The 15,377-nt window shown below is 35.1% G+C and overlaps 1 protein-coding gene and 1 long non-coding RNA gene across 2 annotated transcripts in view; one reads left to right on the forward strand and one right to left on the reverse strand.

The window, feature by feature from the left end:
* Positions 1-15,377, forward strand: part of LOC136030606 (uncharacterized) — a 311,523-nt gene that overhangs the window by 220,023 nt on the left and 76,123 nt on the right. The window lies entirely within an intron of this gene.
* The window catches only part of LOC136030586 (cytochrome b-c1 complex subunit 6, mitochondrial-like), a 42,537-nt gene continuing 30,075 nt past the window's right edge, over positions 2,916-15,377 (reverse strand). Inside the window, exons 3-4 of the mRNA XM_065709659.1 lie at positions 9,558-9,719; positions 2,916-3,013 (exon numbers count right to left, since the gene is read on the reverse strand). Of these exons, the coding sequence (XP_065565731.1) occupies positions 2,981-3,013; positions 9,558-9,719 (195 nt within the window). The 3' untranslated portion in view covers positions 2,916-2,980. The remainder of the gene's footprint in view (positions 3,014-9,557; positions 9,720-15,377) is intronic.

The following is a 15,377-nucleotide window of genomic DNA, read 5'->3' on the forward strand; positions in this document are numbered from 1 at the left end:
ATAGGCATGTCTATTAACAAATGAAGTAACACCATTTTTATACAATCCTAGTAAGGGGGAATTAATGCAAGAATTGCCTCTCATTCTATTGTAGTATCTATCTCGGCTTTTTCTACAATTAGCCATGACTTGATGCGCACAACTATTCTATTTAAACTTTTGAATGTAAACTTGCTTCTAGTAGGTTGATAATATTTAGATAACTAAACATATTCCCTTTTAAACAATACGCAACATAGGCTATTTCAGTAAAATGGATACTATTCCTCTACTCCACCCTTATAAAACACAGAGGATGAAATCAAAAACAAAGATATCTTGTAGAAGTGGATAGCTGAACTTTCAGACTGTTAGAAAATACTTTTTTGGATCTCTACAGTTTGCCTGTCATTCCACACAAATTAACGTCTTGTAAAAGTAGGTGGCTGAACTTTTGGGCTGTTAGAAAATACTGCTTTTTTGGATCTCTATGTTTTTTTACTTTACATTCTACAAAAACCTTTGAGCATTAAATCCAAAGAATCGTAACCATTTTAAGAATTTTTGGGTTTGAATAAAACTCAACTTAAAGCCGTCAACTGCTTGGTTGAATGGAGCTTTCCAGTAGAATCCAGAATCACGACTTAAAGAAGCACAAGCGTCGCGAACAACTGCAGATATATTTCCGACATTGATCATAAGACTTCAATTCAGCTCGCAACTGAAGGCTCTGGCTCAATGGCAAGCGGAAACCATCCTTAATACAAAAACAATTATACACAGTTTTTCTTTTTAAATAGAATATCATTATCATCAATCAAGCCATAAGCCTTCCACAAAAACTACATGCGTTCAATCCTTCCCACTTTCTTGCAATAAACTGAAATCAACAGAAAAGAAAAAAGAAAACAGGATAAAACCAAGGTGTTGTTCCCACAGCACAATTACTTAAATCATGCTTGATGAAGGCCTTTGTCCTATAAATATGCGACTTTTTTTCTTACGAAATGAAATGTTTTGATTTTGGACGTCAAACAGGATTTTAAAAGATGTTTGAAGTGGCCCAAATTATACCCATGTCTTTTGCTTTTTTTATTTCGCTAAATTCTTAAAAATATACAAGTCTAAATAATATTTTTCATTATTAATTTAAAAGTAAAAGGTATTAGTGCATATAACTGAAGTAAATACTTATTTGAACCCAATTACAATTATTTGATTCGTTCATGATGAATGGTTTTATCTTATAAATGCTGCAGCATCCCGTATTTTCACTGTATACATCTTTAGCATAAAGAGCAAGGGGTTAGGAGGGGACAGCTCCCTTTATATAAGTAATGATTATTGTCTGTTCTGAACTTAAATGTCAATCCTTACTTTAATTTGAGTAAACTTGTTTTTAATTCAATTAATCAAACATAAAATAAAAAGCTGAGCAGGATGTTTTTTCTTGTGCATTAATGAAATCAACGTTAATGCAATTATCAGATAAAATGTTTAAATGAAAGAAATCATTTAATTGCTTGAGTGAAATTCTGTCAAACCATTATCGGTTTGCGACTTTGTAAAATTTCAGGTTATTTTAACATCAAATAATCATTTTGATTTTAGAAAAAACTATAAAGTCCTATTTTCAGTAGTTGGATTTTCATACCTATTTGTCTACATTATAAAAAAAAAACGAAAAAAAACGAATTTTTCTTCATTTATGTTTTTTGCTGTTGTTGTTGAAGATAACACTTTATATTGGATGACATACAATTTTCTTTTTACGGGGCATTAATTCTAATTGTGCACGCAGAGTTACCAAAGATATTTCTATAACGTTACGTTATTAAATACGATACTTTTTTTTAACAACGATACGTTATTAAATAGAACTTCCAAATTTTTTTTTTACAAAGGGAAATCTAACCCAATAGGGTATTTGGAAGGTCAAATAGTGGTGCAGTACATCGAAAAGGACGCTTCTTCTTTTTTTACTTAACGAAAAACCTATTTTTTAATACACGTAAATGAGTTTAAAAAACTGAACACGATAACTCTGGTATTTTTGTGGAATTAAAAAATACACGGGTACATTTGTGGATCAAGTATGATTTTTTGATACCCAGTTTGTTTTTATGAATTTACAAGGAAATCCCTTAAGAGCAATATGCAGGGAGATGACAATTCGTCTCCGAGCTTCCCTTAACTTGAAGGGATGCATTTGAGCACGGTAATCGCAAAGAGTACTGTGTTTAGACTACAATGGTCACACTTGGCAATCAGCTTTGTTCAATGAGCAATTCAGAGAAAAAAAATCGCGAGGATTGTGGAGGTAGTGTTTTGATTTTGGACAGCAAAGCAGTAGGACCTTAGTCAAAACAAAGCGTTGCATAAGAAAACTTAAACAAAGATCAGGAAAATTTGGCCTTTTTAATTGATGAAAACAAAAGTGCAATATCTCATAAAGAGCAGCGAAGTCAGTTCAGATCCTTCAAAACTTTAGGACCAACCTGAAATTGAAAAACAAACAAAAAGAAACACAAATACTGGTCATATTTGAAATTTCACATTCTTTTCAAACAATAGTAGTGGCATCGAAGGGGTTCAGATGAGAACAGGGAACTAATCCTGTTCTTCATCAGAGCTTGTCAAAACCTCGTTATTATATCGATTACTGTGGTCTGAGAAATCACTGTTTGTAATCTTTTTTTATATTTATCCTTGGCACTTTGATTTTTGACGATCTTACAGGGGCACAGCAAAGTCCTGTTTTCGCTAGGTTTCTTGCAACGGGAAGCTTGTCTTGCAAAGCAAAAAGGGAGATAGCTGCACTTTGCCGTGCAATGTGAGAAAATACGTTATTTAGTGGCTTTTGAATATGACATTTTATTTAAAAACACCGGGCGAAAACACGGTTTAAGACGAAGCAAAAAGTTTGACCAACCAAACAGAGGAATGGTTCCTTTTTATTTATCTGAAACAAAAGTACAATATGTCCTAAAATGTAGCGAATTCACTTCAAATACTTCAAAATTTTAGGAGCAACCTGAAATCAGAAAAAATATATATAATAATATTCAACATTCCTTGAAAGATACACTAGTGAAATCTGACACACCTAAAGAGAAAGATTCAAGGCACGATTATTATTCAGCAGATAGAAATTTTATCGGTCAAAATGTTGATTAATAATCGACGGTATTGATCTACTAAAAATCCTTGCTTGATTTCAGTAAAAATAAGAACTATACAGCTCCTTCCTTGTGATTAAATAAAAAAAAAAACAAGTTTTTTTAAATGAAAGTAAGGACCGTCATTAAAGCTTAAAACGAACAGAAATTACTCCGTATATGAAAGGGGCTTTTCCTCCTCAAAGCCCCGGTCTTTACGCTAAAGTTTGACTCTTTTTCTTAACTCTACTTCTTAAAACAGTAAAAAACTTTAGCGTAAAGAGCAGGGCGTTGAGGAGGAAAAGTCCCTTTCATATAAGGAGTAATTTCTGTTCGTTTTAAGTTTTAATGTCGCTCCTTCCTTTCATTTAAAAAAAAACTTGTTTTTTATTTAATTTCTGGACGTTTTTTAATTAATGCACGCATTGATCTTGGCTCTCCGCACATAAATAATTAAACGAAATTTGCATATCAATTTTTTTTGGCTAAATGGCTTTCTCATAGTTTTAGTCGGAAGATTTTGAGAAAAAAGGAGAGAGGGAGGAAGCCTAGTTGCCCTCCAATTTTTTGATCACTTAAAAAGGCAACTAGAACTTTTAATTTTTGTACGAACATTTTCATTAGTAAAAAATATACGTAATTTACGAATTAACTTACGTAACGAACTTCTATATTCGTATGTTTTTATTGCGTATATGAGGGAGTTTACACCTCGTCGATACCTCGCTCTTTACACTAAAGCTTAAATTCTGTCCCAATTCCTTAAGAATGACCGTTGAATCACAAAGGCCGTAGAACAAATAGTTGAAATTACTAAAAATACTTTAGCGTAAAAAGCGAGGTATTACGAGGAGGTATGCGCAATAATTTCTGCTCGTTTTAAGTTTTAATGCTGCTCCTCACTTTCAGTAGAAACAAACTTTTCATATTTATTTTTTCATTTTTTTTAAATAAGGCTAAAAAAAATCTTATGCCCCCTTCATTGAAAGTCTCTTCCCCCATGAGAAGTTTGTCCATGGAAAGATCCTCCCACGTACCCCCCCCCCCACCTCAACTCTCCCTCCCAAACCAAAAAAGTCCCCCTGAAAACGTCCGTTCACTTCCCAGTAACCATTACTATATGTAAACACAGGTCAAAGTTTGTTACTTGCAACCCCTCCCTAGGGGACTGCGGGGGAGTAAGTCGTCCCCAAAGACATAGTTATTAGGTTTTTCGACTATGGTGAATAAAATGGCTATCTCAGAATTTTAATCCGGTGACTTTGGGGGGAAATGAGCGTGGGAGGGGGCCTAGGTGCCCTCCGATTTTTTTGGTCACTTAAAAAGGGCACTAGAACTTTTAATTTCCGTTAGAATGGGCCCTCTCACGACATTCTAGGACCACTGGGTCGATACGATCACCCCTGGAGAAAAAAAACACGCATCCGTGATTTGTCTTCTGGCAAAAAAGCGAAATAAATAAGGTTCTCTGATACGCTGAATCTGATGGTGTGACTTTCGCTAAGATTGTATGACTTTTAGGGGGTGTTTTCCCCTATTTTCTAAAATGAGGCAAGATTTTCTCAGGCTCGTAACTTTTGATAGGTAAGACTAATCTTGATGAAAGTTATATATTTAAAATCAGCATTAAAATGCGATTTTTTTAAAATGTAACTATTGGTATCAAAATTTCATTTTTTAGAGTTTCGGTTACTATTGACCCGGGTCGCTCCTTACTACAGTTCGTTACCACGAACTGTTTGAAACTTTGGTTTTGGGGAGTGCTGTCACTGCTCCCTCGCTCAATTTTTTCCCCGAAGTCACCCGATCAAAATTTTGAGATAGTCATTTTGTTCAGCATAGTCGAAAAATCTAATAGCTATGTCTTTGTCATCCTTTTTAACTTTTTATTATTGCAAGTGTCTAAGTTTAAAAAATCGAATCAATCGCCTTGCATGACACTCATTGCAGAATGGCCCAATTTTGATTTAAGACACTTGTTTGCCTATCATTCCACGCAAATTAACGGCCCTGTGTCAATTCTAAATTCTTGGTTAAACCTGCCTAAGACCATAGGCATACGTGCCTTGTTTACCTCTCATTCCAGGCTATCTGAAATGGTCCTATATCAATTTTGAATTCTTGGTTAACCTGCCTGAAACTCTAGGCAGGCGTGACTTGTTAAAAGATAACAAACAAGTATTGGTCCAATAAGAGAGGCACACTTACTCCCGCCGTTTACCCGTGCCATTTAACCAAACACTTGGAAAACTATAGTTTCAATGACTTATCTTAGCTCTGAGACTATTTACCTTAGTTCTACTGCCCTAGGAATGACGACAGGGCGTATAATAGATAGGCATGTCTATCTATTAACAAATAAACTAACTATCATTTTTATACAATCCTAATAAGGGAGGTTAATGCCAGAATTACCACTCACTAAATAGGACTATCTATCTTGGCTTTTTCTGCAATTAGCCATGACTTGATGCCCAAAACTATTCGATTTTAATTCAAAATTTTGACTTTCGACGGTTGTTTGCTTGTCATTCCATGCAAATTAACGGTCCTGTGTCAATTGTAAATTGTTCGTTCAACCTGCCTCAGACCATAGGTAGGCGTGCCTTATTTACCTCTCATTTCGGGCAATCTGGAATGGTCCTATTTCAATTTTAAATTCTTGCTCAGCCTGCCTGAGACTCTAGATAACAGGCTAAAAGATAACAAACAAGTATTGGTCCATTAAGAGAGGCACACTTACTCCCGCCGTTTACCCGTGCCATTTAACCAAACACTTGGAAAACTATAGCTTTTATGACTATCTCTACCTTAGTTCTACTGCCCTAGGAATGACGTATGGACGTATAATAGATAGACATATCTATCTATTAACAAATGAACTAACATCATTTTTATACAGTTCTAATAAGGGGGGTTAATGCCAAAACCTCCTCTCACTCAATTTGACTATCTGTCTTGGTTTTTTCTAGAATTAGGCATGATTTGATGGCTACAATTATTCGATTTTAATTCTGTCATCAAATATTAATTACTATCAAGATACCAAGCAGAAACTTATTAGCTCGTGTTGAGATTTGGAACTCTCTTAAGGAAGTTAGGTGGTCTACAATATCGACGTTTTCTATTCACGGCTCTTCCTTCCGAAATAATTCCTGAGATAGTCTAAGAAAACTGTGAAAAAAAAAAGGATCAACCTCAAACAAATTGCTATACAAATGATTCTTTCACCACCCGACCAAAAAATATGTGTTGATTCCGAATCGGAAAAACTTGCTACTCTAGCTCTTTCACAAATTTGAGTTTTTCGATGTTGAGGCAAAAATGTACACTGAGTAAATACTCTATGATGCATTTTTGTACAGAGGGAGTCAATAAATTATTATTATTATTGAATAAATACCAGCAAATGTGATTAGATAAGTTATTTCTAGGCTCTTTTTTGCTGATGAACATGAAACCAAATGTTTAAAGTCAAAAGAATTGCTTGGGGCTTAAGGCTTTGAGAGAGTGATGTTGGGAGAGAGGTTCGGTCTTCAGGTGTATATTAAATTTGGCCTATGGCAAAACATTTGCAGCCTTGTGACTTGGTAGCAACCTAGACTGGGTCCCAGTAAAGTCCAGTATGCCTGGAACCTGAGTTTTGTGGAAGTGAGTAAGAATGAGGAGGAGGAAAGGAAGTTGAAACGCATTTGGCAACAACAAGAAACATTCTGTCCCGTAGCTGAGACGGAACACTAGTTCCGAATAAGAAATCAATATACTCGGATATAATGCAATATAGAGATCAATTACGCAAGGCAGATAAAGATCACAATAACACAGAGATTCATTGTATAGTGGCAAAGCTATTCAAAAATTTCATCTTCTTCTTCGCTACCATCGTCTTCAAGGTTTCGGGTACAAACTTTTTCGTAGTTAGAATAGCTTGTTCCTTTAAAATTGCCACAGGCTCAGGTACATTTTAAGGCAAGGTTATTGCAAGACCATCGCAGCGTCGAAAACTCGATCTTGCAATTACAGTGACACACTGAGAAGGAAAGGCGGTACCGGCGATCTATCTGAATACGCAAGTCGTAATTCTCCTTTCCGGACAATCCAGCCAAAGTCCAAAGGATCCCGTCACCACTCAATATTTTCCACGCTTTTACTTGGAAGTTAGATTTTTTGTTAAAACCCCTAAAAAATTACAACATTTTATACAATTATATATGTAGACATTTTATACAATAATGTAGAAACCCGTGGGCGATGACGATTTTCAAAAGTTAGACTTTTATGTACCTCATATTTGCCTCAGAGACTACCTCACCCGCTCCATCCTCAAATCAAGTTGCTGTTATGTTCTGATGTATGTAGTTATTTTAAATCAAACCACTAACTCAATTCCTAAATTCAGAATTGTCTTTTCAGGACGGCATTCTTTACACTAAAAAAAACAACAAAACACTCTTAAAATCAACCTCAACCTAAAAAACTCAAATTTGTTAAAGAGCTAAAGCGGCTGACTTCTCGGATTTGGAATCAGCACATGATTTTTAGTCGAGTAGTGAAAGAATCATTTCTATAGCCATTTCTTTGAGGTCAAACTAAATTTGTACTAGACTAAGACCACACTGGCTAACCATGACAAGATAAGAAAAACAAGCATATTTACAGCAACTGAAAATAAAATAAAATGCAATGCAAATGTGAGACCTCAAAGCGTTTTTAGAATTGCCATTTATTGTTTTTTTTTTTTTATTCAGTCACCCTTTCACTGATACTTAGAAAGGGGTTTGCTTTTATTTTTAGCGATTGTTCTTTACAATCTTAGGCCGAAATATTTGCATTTCATTTTCAACGGCTTTAGATATTTCCGTCTTTTTTTTGAATTTGTTTTCTCGTTTTCTCTTCCTTCCATATGGGTGTTAATAACATTATTTAAGAGGCTGGATGTCTTTTGTAGGTAGAAAAAAATCGCTGTTTTGGGGTTCATGATTTACGATATTTACATGTTCTGTATGAAACGGTTTTCCCCTGAGGAAAGAATTTTTTTTTAATATTTTTTGGGGAAGTCTATTATTTTGTGTCCATTTTATAATCTAAAGATAGCTAGACAACCTATAAGGCGGGTCTCCATAAGCACGTTTTCATTTTTATTTTTATATTTTTTGTTTTTTCGTAGTTCACGTTTTTCTATGGTTTATTTCCTTTGTGCGTTAACTGAAATTTACTACACAACTGCTATGACAGTCACAAGGCTCTCCCTATCCTCCACCGACTTGGGTTCAACTTTCAGAAACATACAAACTTTTGATCAAAATAAAAGGACGTCAAAAGTATGATCTGCTCCACCACAAATCCTGGCTCTCCCACTCGGATATTAATGACCCTCAAGTTTCCCTGGTCAATTTCAATGGAGGAAAGTTCTTGCATACACTTAACACAAAAATGAAGAAGTACTGAATTAGAAAAGGATGAGCAGAAAACTTGTGAAATTGGATGGTAGAAAAATATTTTTCAAAAGGAAAGTTTATTATTTTACTCGATTACCACAAACCTTTTTTGAAACATTTACCACGTGTATTAAATTTGCTCTTCTTTCTTTTACTTTGACAAAAAGCAGTAGCCGACAAGCCTGGCATCAGCTAGCCATTAAAACACGAAGTTCTTCATAAAGTCAAGAACTTAGACAAAGGGATAAATCGAACTGCCGTTGTCATAATAATATTTGTGAAGGAGCCTAGCCTATTAGGAAACAAAACGTCGGAAATTATCGACAAAACTTTGAGTTGAATGAAAATTCAATAAACAATCCCATGACTAATTTATGGGATACGACTGCATCATGTCCCCAGTACTCGTACAAATAAGGCATTTTTTCCCAAACTTTCGCTGCGAAAATAAGATTCATTCCTATGTTTTGTGGAGCTCAGATATGCAGGCTCTTTTTCTAATGAGAATACACACTTGAAAGTAAAGAGATAGATAAAAGGGAAGAATAAGATAAAACAGAAATAGAAAAAGACAGATGGTGCTGATATAGTAAAGCCCACCGTCCCTGCCAACCAAAATTGAGGTTTCCTATCCAATAGAAGTGTAGTGCTGCAACAAGCAAGAGAGGTTTTTAGGAAACTTAAAATCAGCCCAAAACTATCACTGAAAAAGAGACAAAAAAGATCTGGAGGACCAGTATCAATAAATCGGAGTTATTTATTTATTTTGTGGTACATTTGCATTTACCTAGAGATGAGCCCCGCTCTCTCTGAAGCTTGTCCAAACACTGTGAAAAATATGGACAGTTGAAAAAGAGAAACAATTAAATTATGGGAATTACAATTTATTGCATGTTACAACTTGTTCTGTTTTCTTATTTTAGTTTTGGTTTAAATTGGGCGGAACTAAATTATAACATTTTTAACAGAAGAAGGTACATACGCAATGGTCAATGCAATGTAGGTAGTCAATGAGCTCCTCTTGGCATGTTTCTGTAGTTTTTGATCTGCTATTAACTCTATCATTACACTGAGCTAGCCTCTCTTTATATTCGATGCATTCCTTTGAGTTGCCGCAGTTTTCTTTCAAGGATTCAAGCGGGTCCTAAACAGAAAATAAAGAAAGAGACTATTAAAAAGATTATTAGAATAGTCAAACTGCATTTGTATGATACGACACTGTATACCTGTAATCAGGGGAGGGGGTAGAGGGGTAAATACCCCTAAAATCAGTGAAAAAATTAGGTGCCTAAATAAACAATTAGAGTAAGAAGATACCCCCCCCCCCTAGAAGGTAGGTCAGTACCTTCACCTTCTGTAGTTTAAAGAGCAAGAATAAAGAATTTGTAGGTTAAAGGAAACTATTAGTATTTAAAAAAACAGTAATTTAAGGATTCAAATCTCTAGGATGAATATTACTCTTGCTATTAAAAACAACTATAACTCGAGCAACATGAGGCCAACACAGCAGCTATACATACTTTTCCTCCACTCTATTCAATTCAAAGCTTTATCCATTACCCCCTCCCATGCCCTTCAGTTCCGATTTCCTTAAATTCCATGTAGTTCCAGTTATCATCCCATTTCCATGCACCTCCAATTATCTGACCTTCGGTTTTCCAGTTTCTGTCACTAAGTGGAAACACACTTCATTGGTAAATTGTTCTTTAGCTTATTGTATTTTGTCCTTCACAGCTTTTCGTTTTCTTTTTATATGTGGCATTCATTTTAATCTCATTGTGTGAAGCTTAGATATTAATTTTCAGCCTTTTAAAGTATACATACCTCACAGCCATGCTTTACAGCAGTCATGATCATGGCATACAACAGCACATAGTCTTAACAGCCCATCTATCTATTCATTCAAGTCTTTTTCAACGACGAAACACTCCTCATCTATTCCTAGTCCAAGGGCCTTAGTCTTCTTAATAATAGTTAAATTAAAAAATAAGTTTTTTTTTAACTGCAAGTAGGAAGCGACATTAAAACTTAAAACGAATAGAAATTATTCCGTATATTAAAGGGGTTATCCCCCTCCTCAACGCCTCGCTCTTTACGCCAAAGTTTGACTCTTTTCCACAATTCTACTTGTTAAAACAATATAAAACTTTAGCGTAAAGAGCGGGGGGTTGAGGAGGGGATAACCCCTTTCGTATACGGAATAATTTCTGTTCATTTTAAGTTTTTATGTCGCTCCTTACTTGCAGTTAAAAAACTTGTTTTTTAGTTTAATTTCTGAACATTTTTGGATTAATACATGTTTTGATTTTGGTTCACCGAACATGAATATTTAAAACGAAATTTGCATATAATTTTTTTTTTTTTGCTAAATGGCTTTCTCGTAGTTTTGATCGGACGATTTTGAAAAAAAGGGCTGGGGGAAGAGGCCTAGTTGCCCTCCATTTTTTGGTTACGTAAAAATACAACTAAAACTATTTTTTTTACAAACGTTTTTATTAGTAATAAATATAAAATATACGTAACTTACGAATTAACTAACTTAACGAAGTTCTATATTTGTTTATTTTTATTACGTATATGAGGGGGTTCGCCCCCTCGTCAATACCTCGCTCTTTACACTAAAGCTAGAATTTCGTCCCAGTTCTTTAAGAACGACCCCTGAATCACAAAGGTCGAAGAATATATAGTTGAAATTACTAAAAATACTTTAACGTAAAGAGCAAGGTATTGTGGAGTCGACGAACCCCCTTATATACATAATATATTCTGTTCTTTTTAATTTTTAGTGCTCCTCCTTACACCCATTTGAAAAAACCTTTTTTAATTATTTTCTCATTGTTTATTTTTTAAAATAATACTAGAAAATCCTGTGCCTCCTTCATGGAAATTTTCTTCCCTCATGATAAATTCCTCCATGGAAAGATCCTCCCACGTAACCCCTTCCCCTGACCCACCCCTACCTAAACGTGAAAAAGTCCCCCTGAAAACGGCTGTACAATTCGCAATAACCATTACTATATGTAAACAATGGTCGAAGATTTTAACTTGCAGCCCCTCCCCCAGGGACAGTGAGGAATTAAGTCGTCCCAAAAGACATAGTTAATAGGTTTTTCGACTATGCGAACAGAATGGCTAACTTAAAATTTTGATCTGGTGACTATGGGGAAAAAATAAGCGTGGGAGGAGGCCTAGGTGTCCTCCATTTTTTGGTCACTTAAAAAGGGCACTAGAACTTTTAATTTCCGTTAGTTTTAGCCGTCTCGTGACATTCTAGGACCGCTGGGTCGATACTATCACCCTTGGAAAAAAAAAAAAAAAAAAAAAAAAAACATGTATCCGTGATCTATATTCTGGCAAAAAGTACGAAATTCCACATTTTTGTAGATAGGAGCTTGAAACTTCTACAGTAGGTGGTGTTTTCCCCTATTTTCTAAAAGGCAAATTTTCTCAGGCTCGTAAATTTTGATGAGTAAGACTAAGCTTGATAAAACTTGTATATTTAAAATCACCCTTAAAATTCGATTCTTTTGATGTAACTATTGGTATCAAAATTCCATTATTTAGAGTTTTGGTTACTATTGAGCCGGGTCACTCCTTACTACAGTTCGTTACCACGAACAGTTTGGCCTACCCGACACATGGTTTGTAAATTTTAGGAAAATCTTTGACCTTGGAATCTCCTTGATATAAGCAAAACATTTAGAAATAGTGGCATGAATAGAGCCCAATCAAATATTTGCATCAGTGTTAACTTTTATTCTTTAAATCCAATCGCCTTTTTGCCTTGGTTTCATTAATATTAAGGATTTAACCGATTCTTTTATTTCCTGGTTTTTGAAAGTTGATCTTTTATATACTTTCTTTGTATATTCTTTCGTGCCAAGAACAGCTTAGTAAAGTTTTCTTGCTGAAATATCTGAACTTTATATTTCAAATTTTCAGCACAAAGCGTAAATTTATGTTGTTGGTAAATTGTTTTTTACTTTGTTCCATTTTACCTTTCACAACTTTCGTTCTCCTTTACTACGTGCCATTCATTTTTATTTCATTGTATGAAGGTTTATACATATCTGAGGCCTTAAATTGTTTTCAGAAACAGGAAAATCTCTTGCTCTTCTAATCCCATAGATTTTTTGAATGGATACGAGAGCGCTTTCGGAAGAAACATTTGGTGATGGCATAGACGAGACAATGCAAAATTCAATAAAAATCCCAAGACCTACCACCGACTGCCAACAGTTAAGAACCCCCCAAAAAAACTTGATAACTGACAACAATGACCAAATTGCTTATGTAAACAACGCCAATAAAAGACTGCTGATGATAATACTTTGCTGGTATCAGGTAACACAATTTCATCTTAAGGTCATCAGTTACCACTCTCTGACCTTCGCATTATGGATTCATATAGTATTTCTTCCGACTGAATACAGATTTAAATCTAGTTTCATTAGCAGGCCAAATTTACTCATCTATATAAGTCAATTTTTTATTTTCTTCTTTTTTTAGAAAATGAAATCTGAACTCCATTTGTTATAAGACTGGTAAGAAATTATTTCAGATAACGAAAAAGATTCTTCAAACCCACTAGACAACTTTGTTCTCAACTTTTTTGACCGATCATTAGAAAACTTTCTCTTACAATCAGGCATAAGGAGTTTGACGATAAGATGATCATATCTTCCCATGCTGTCAGAATGACATGCAACCAAATTTCCGGTTAGTGATAGATATCCGAAAATTTTGTTCCAATTCTTTAAGAATGACTCCTGAATCAAAAAGGGCCGTTTAATTAGAATAAATAGTTCTTTTGAAAGCATTAAAAATACTTTAACGTAAAGAGGGAGGTCTTGACAAGGGGGCGAACCCCCTCATATACGTAATAATTTCTGATCGTTTTAAGTTTTAATGTTGCTCCTTACTTTCAGTTGAAAAAACTTAATTTTTTTATTTCATTTCTGATCGTTTTTAAATAATGCTGGGAAATCCGGCGCCCCCTTTATGGAAAATTATCGTCCCCCACGAAAAGATTTCTCCACGGAAATATCGTCCCACGACCACTCCCCCCAGCAGAAAAAATCTCCCTGAAAATGTTTGTATCGTTCCCAATAACCAGTACTATATGTAAACAGTTCTAGGCGTTTACCCCCCCCCCACGGAAAATATCTTCCAGTGGAAGATAAGGCTTACCAAACTTGAAAATTTTATTTGAGCTTTTTTTTTCTCGGGGGGGGGGGGGGAAATAATTTTGGTACTTGCGTATTATACACCCCTTACTCAAGCTTACGCTTTGCAAAACTCGAGAACAAACCGGTTTATTCGTTAGTTTCTTTCAGCTCAGCGTGAGACAAGTGACAGAATACATGGGAAATAAGTAATTCGGGATACATATTTGCACATAAGGGGGGGGGGTAAAGTATTTGGACAGTTTGGAGTCAGAAAACAATTCTTACTTCATAATACGCTGAAAAATTGTACCTAACACATTTTGTATGTAGACCCGCTCTACTTTATAACCCCCCCCCCCTTGTGCAAATATGTAGCCCAAATTTGTTTCTAAAACAACGAAAAAACTAACAAAGAAACCGGTTTGTTCTCGAGTTTTACAGATCGTAAACTTGAGTGAGTGGCGTATAATACAAAAGTACCAGAATTTTCCATGAATAGAGAGACGGATTTCCCGGTATTATTTAAAATCAATCAGAATATACATTTAGAAAAAGGTTTTTTCAACTGAAAGTAAGGAGCAACATCAAAACATAAAACGAAGAGAAATTATAACGCACGAAAAGAGCTGTCTTTCCACAGGACCTTCCTCTTTACGCTAAAGATTTGACTTTTTGTCCTAAATCTTTAAGAACGATTCCTGAAACACTATGGCCGTTTAATTAGAATAATAAGCTTTGTTTAGAATTCTAAAAAGAAACTTAGCGTAAAAAGCTAGGCATTGAAGAGGAGGCAACCCCTTTCATATATGTGATAATTTCTGTTCGTTTTAAGCTTTGATTTTGCTCCTTGTTTTAAGTTGAAGAAACTTGTTTAAGAAAAAAAGAAAAAGAAAAAAGAGTTTTACGCAGTGTAAACTTGTGTAAGTGGCGTATAATACACGAATAACAAAATTCCTTCCCCCTACGAAAAATAAACAAACAAAACTCAACTAAAATCCTCAATTTAGAAAGCCTTATTTTCTACGAGAGGTATTTTCCTCGGGTGGGGGGGGGGGGGTAAACGCCGGCCGCCATGTAAACAATGGGCAAAGTTCATACCTTGAAGCCCTTCCCCAAGGAACTGTGGCGGATTAAGTCGTCCTTAAAGGCATAGTTATTAGATTTTTCGACTATGCTGAACAAGATGGCTATCTCTAAATTTTGATCTTGTGCCTTGAAATTTCGACAATTGAGATTTCTGATACACTGAATTTTGATGGTGTGATTTCCATTAAGATTCTATGACTTTTAGGGGGTCTTTCATCCTTTTTTAAAATAAGTCAATTTTCTCAGGCTCGTAACTTTTGATGAATAACTTGACGAAGCTAATATATTTAAAATCAGCATAAAAATCGGATACTTTTGATATGTCTATTGGTATCAAAATTTAGTGTTTTAGAGTCTCAGTTACTGTTGAGCCGGGTCGCTCTTTACTTACAGCTCGTTACTGCGAACTGCTTGCAGCGTTGCCACACTTTAGGCTTTTTCGGTGCTACTTTGGGTAGCAAAATAGTGTCACCTTCACATAAAAAGGATCATTTCCAAAAAGTTGTCACTCACAACAATTTGCTTCGCTCTGGTACCAACAAGCTTTT

This window comes from Artemia franciscana, chromosome 1, assembly GCF_032884065.1.
Source record: "Artemia franciscana chromosome 1, ASM3288406v1, whole genome shotgun sequence".
NCBI lineage: Eukaryota > Metazoa > Arthropoda > Branchiopoda > Anostraca > Artemiidae > Artemia > Artemia franciscana.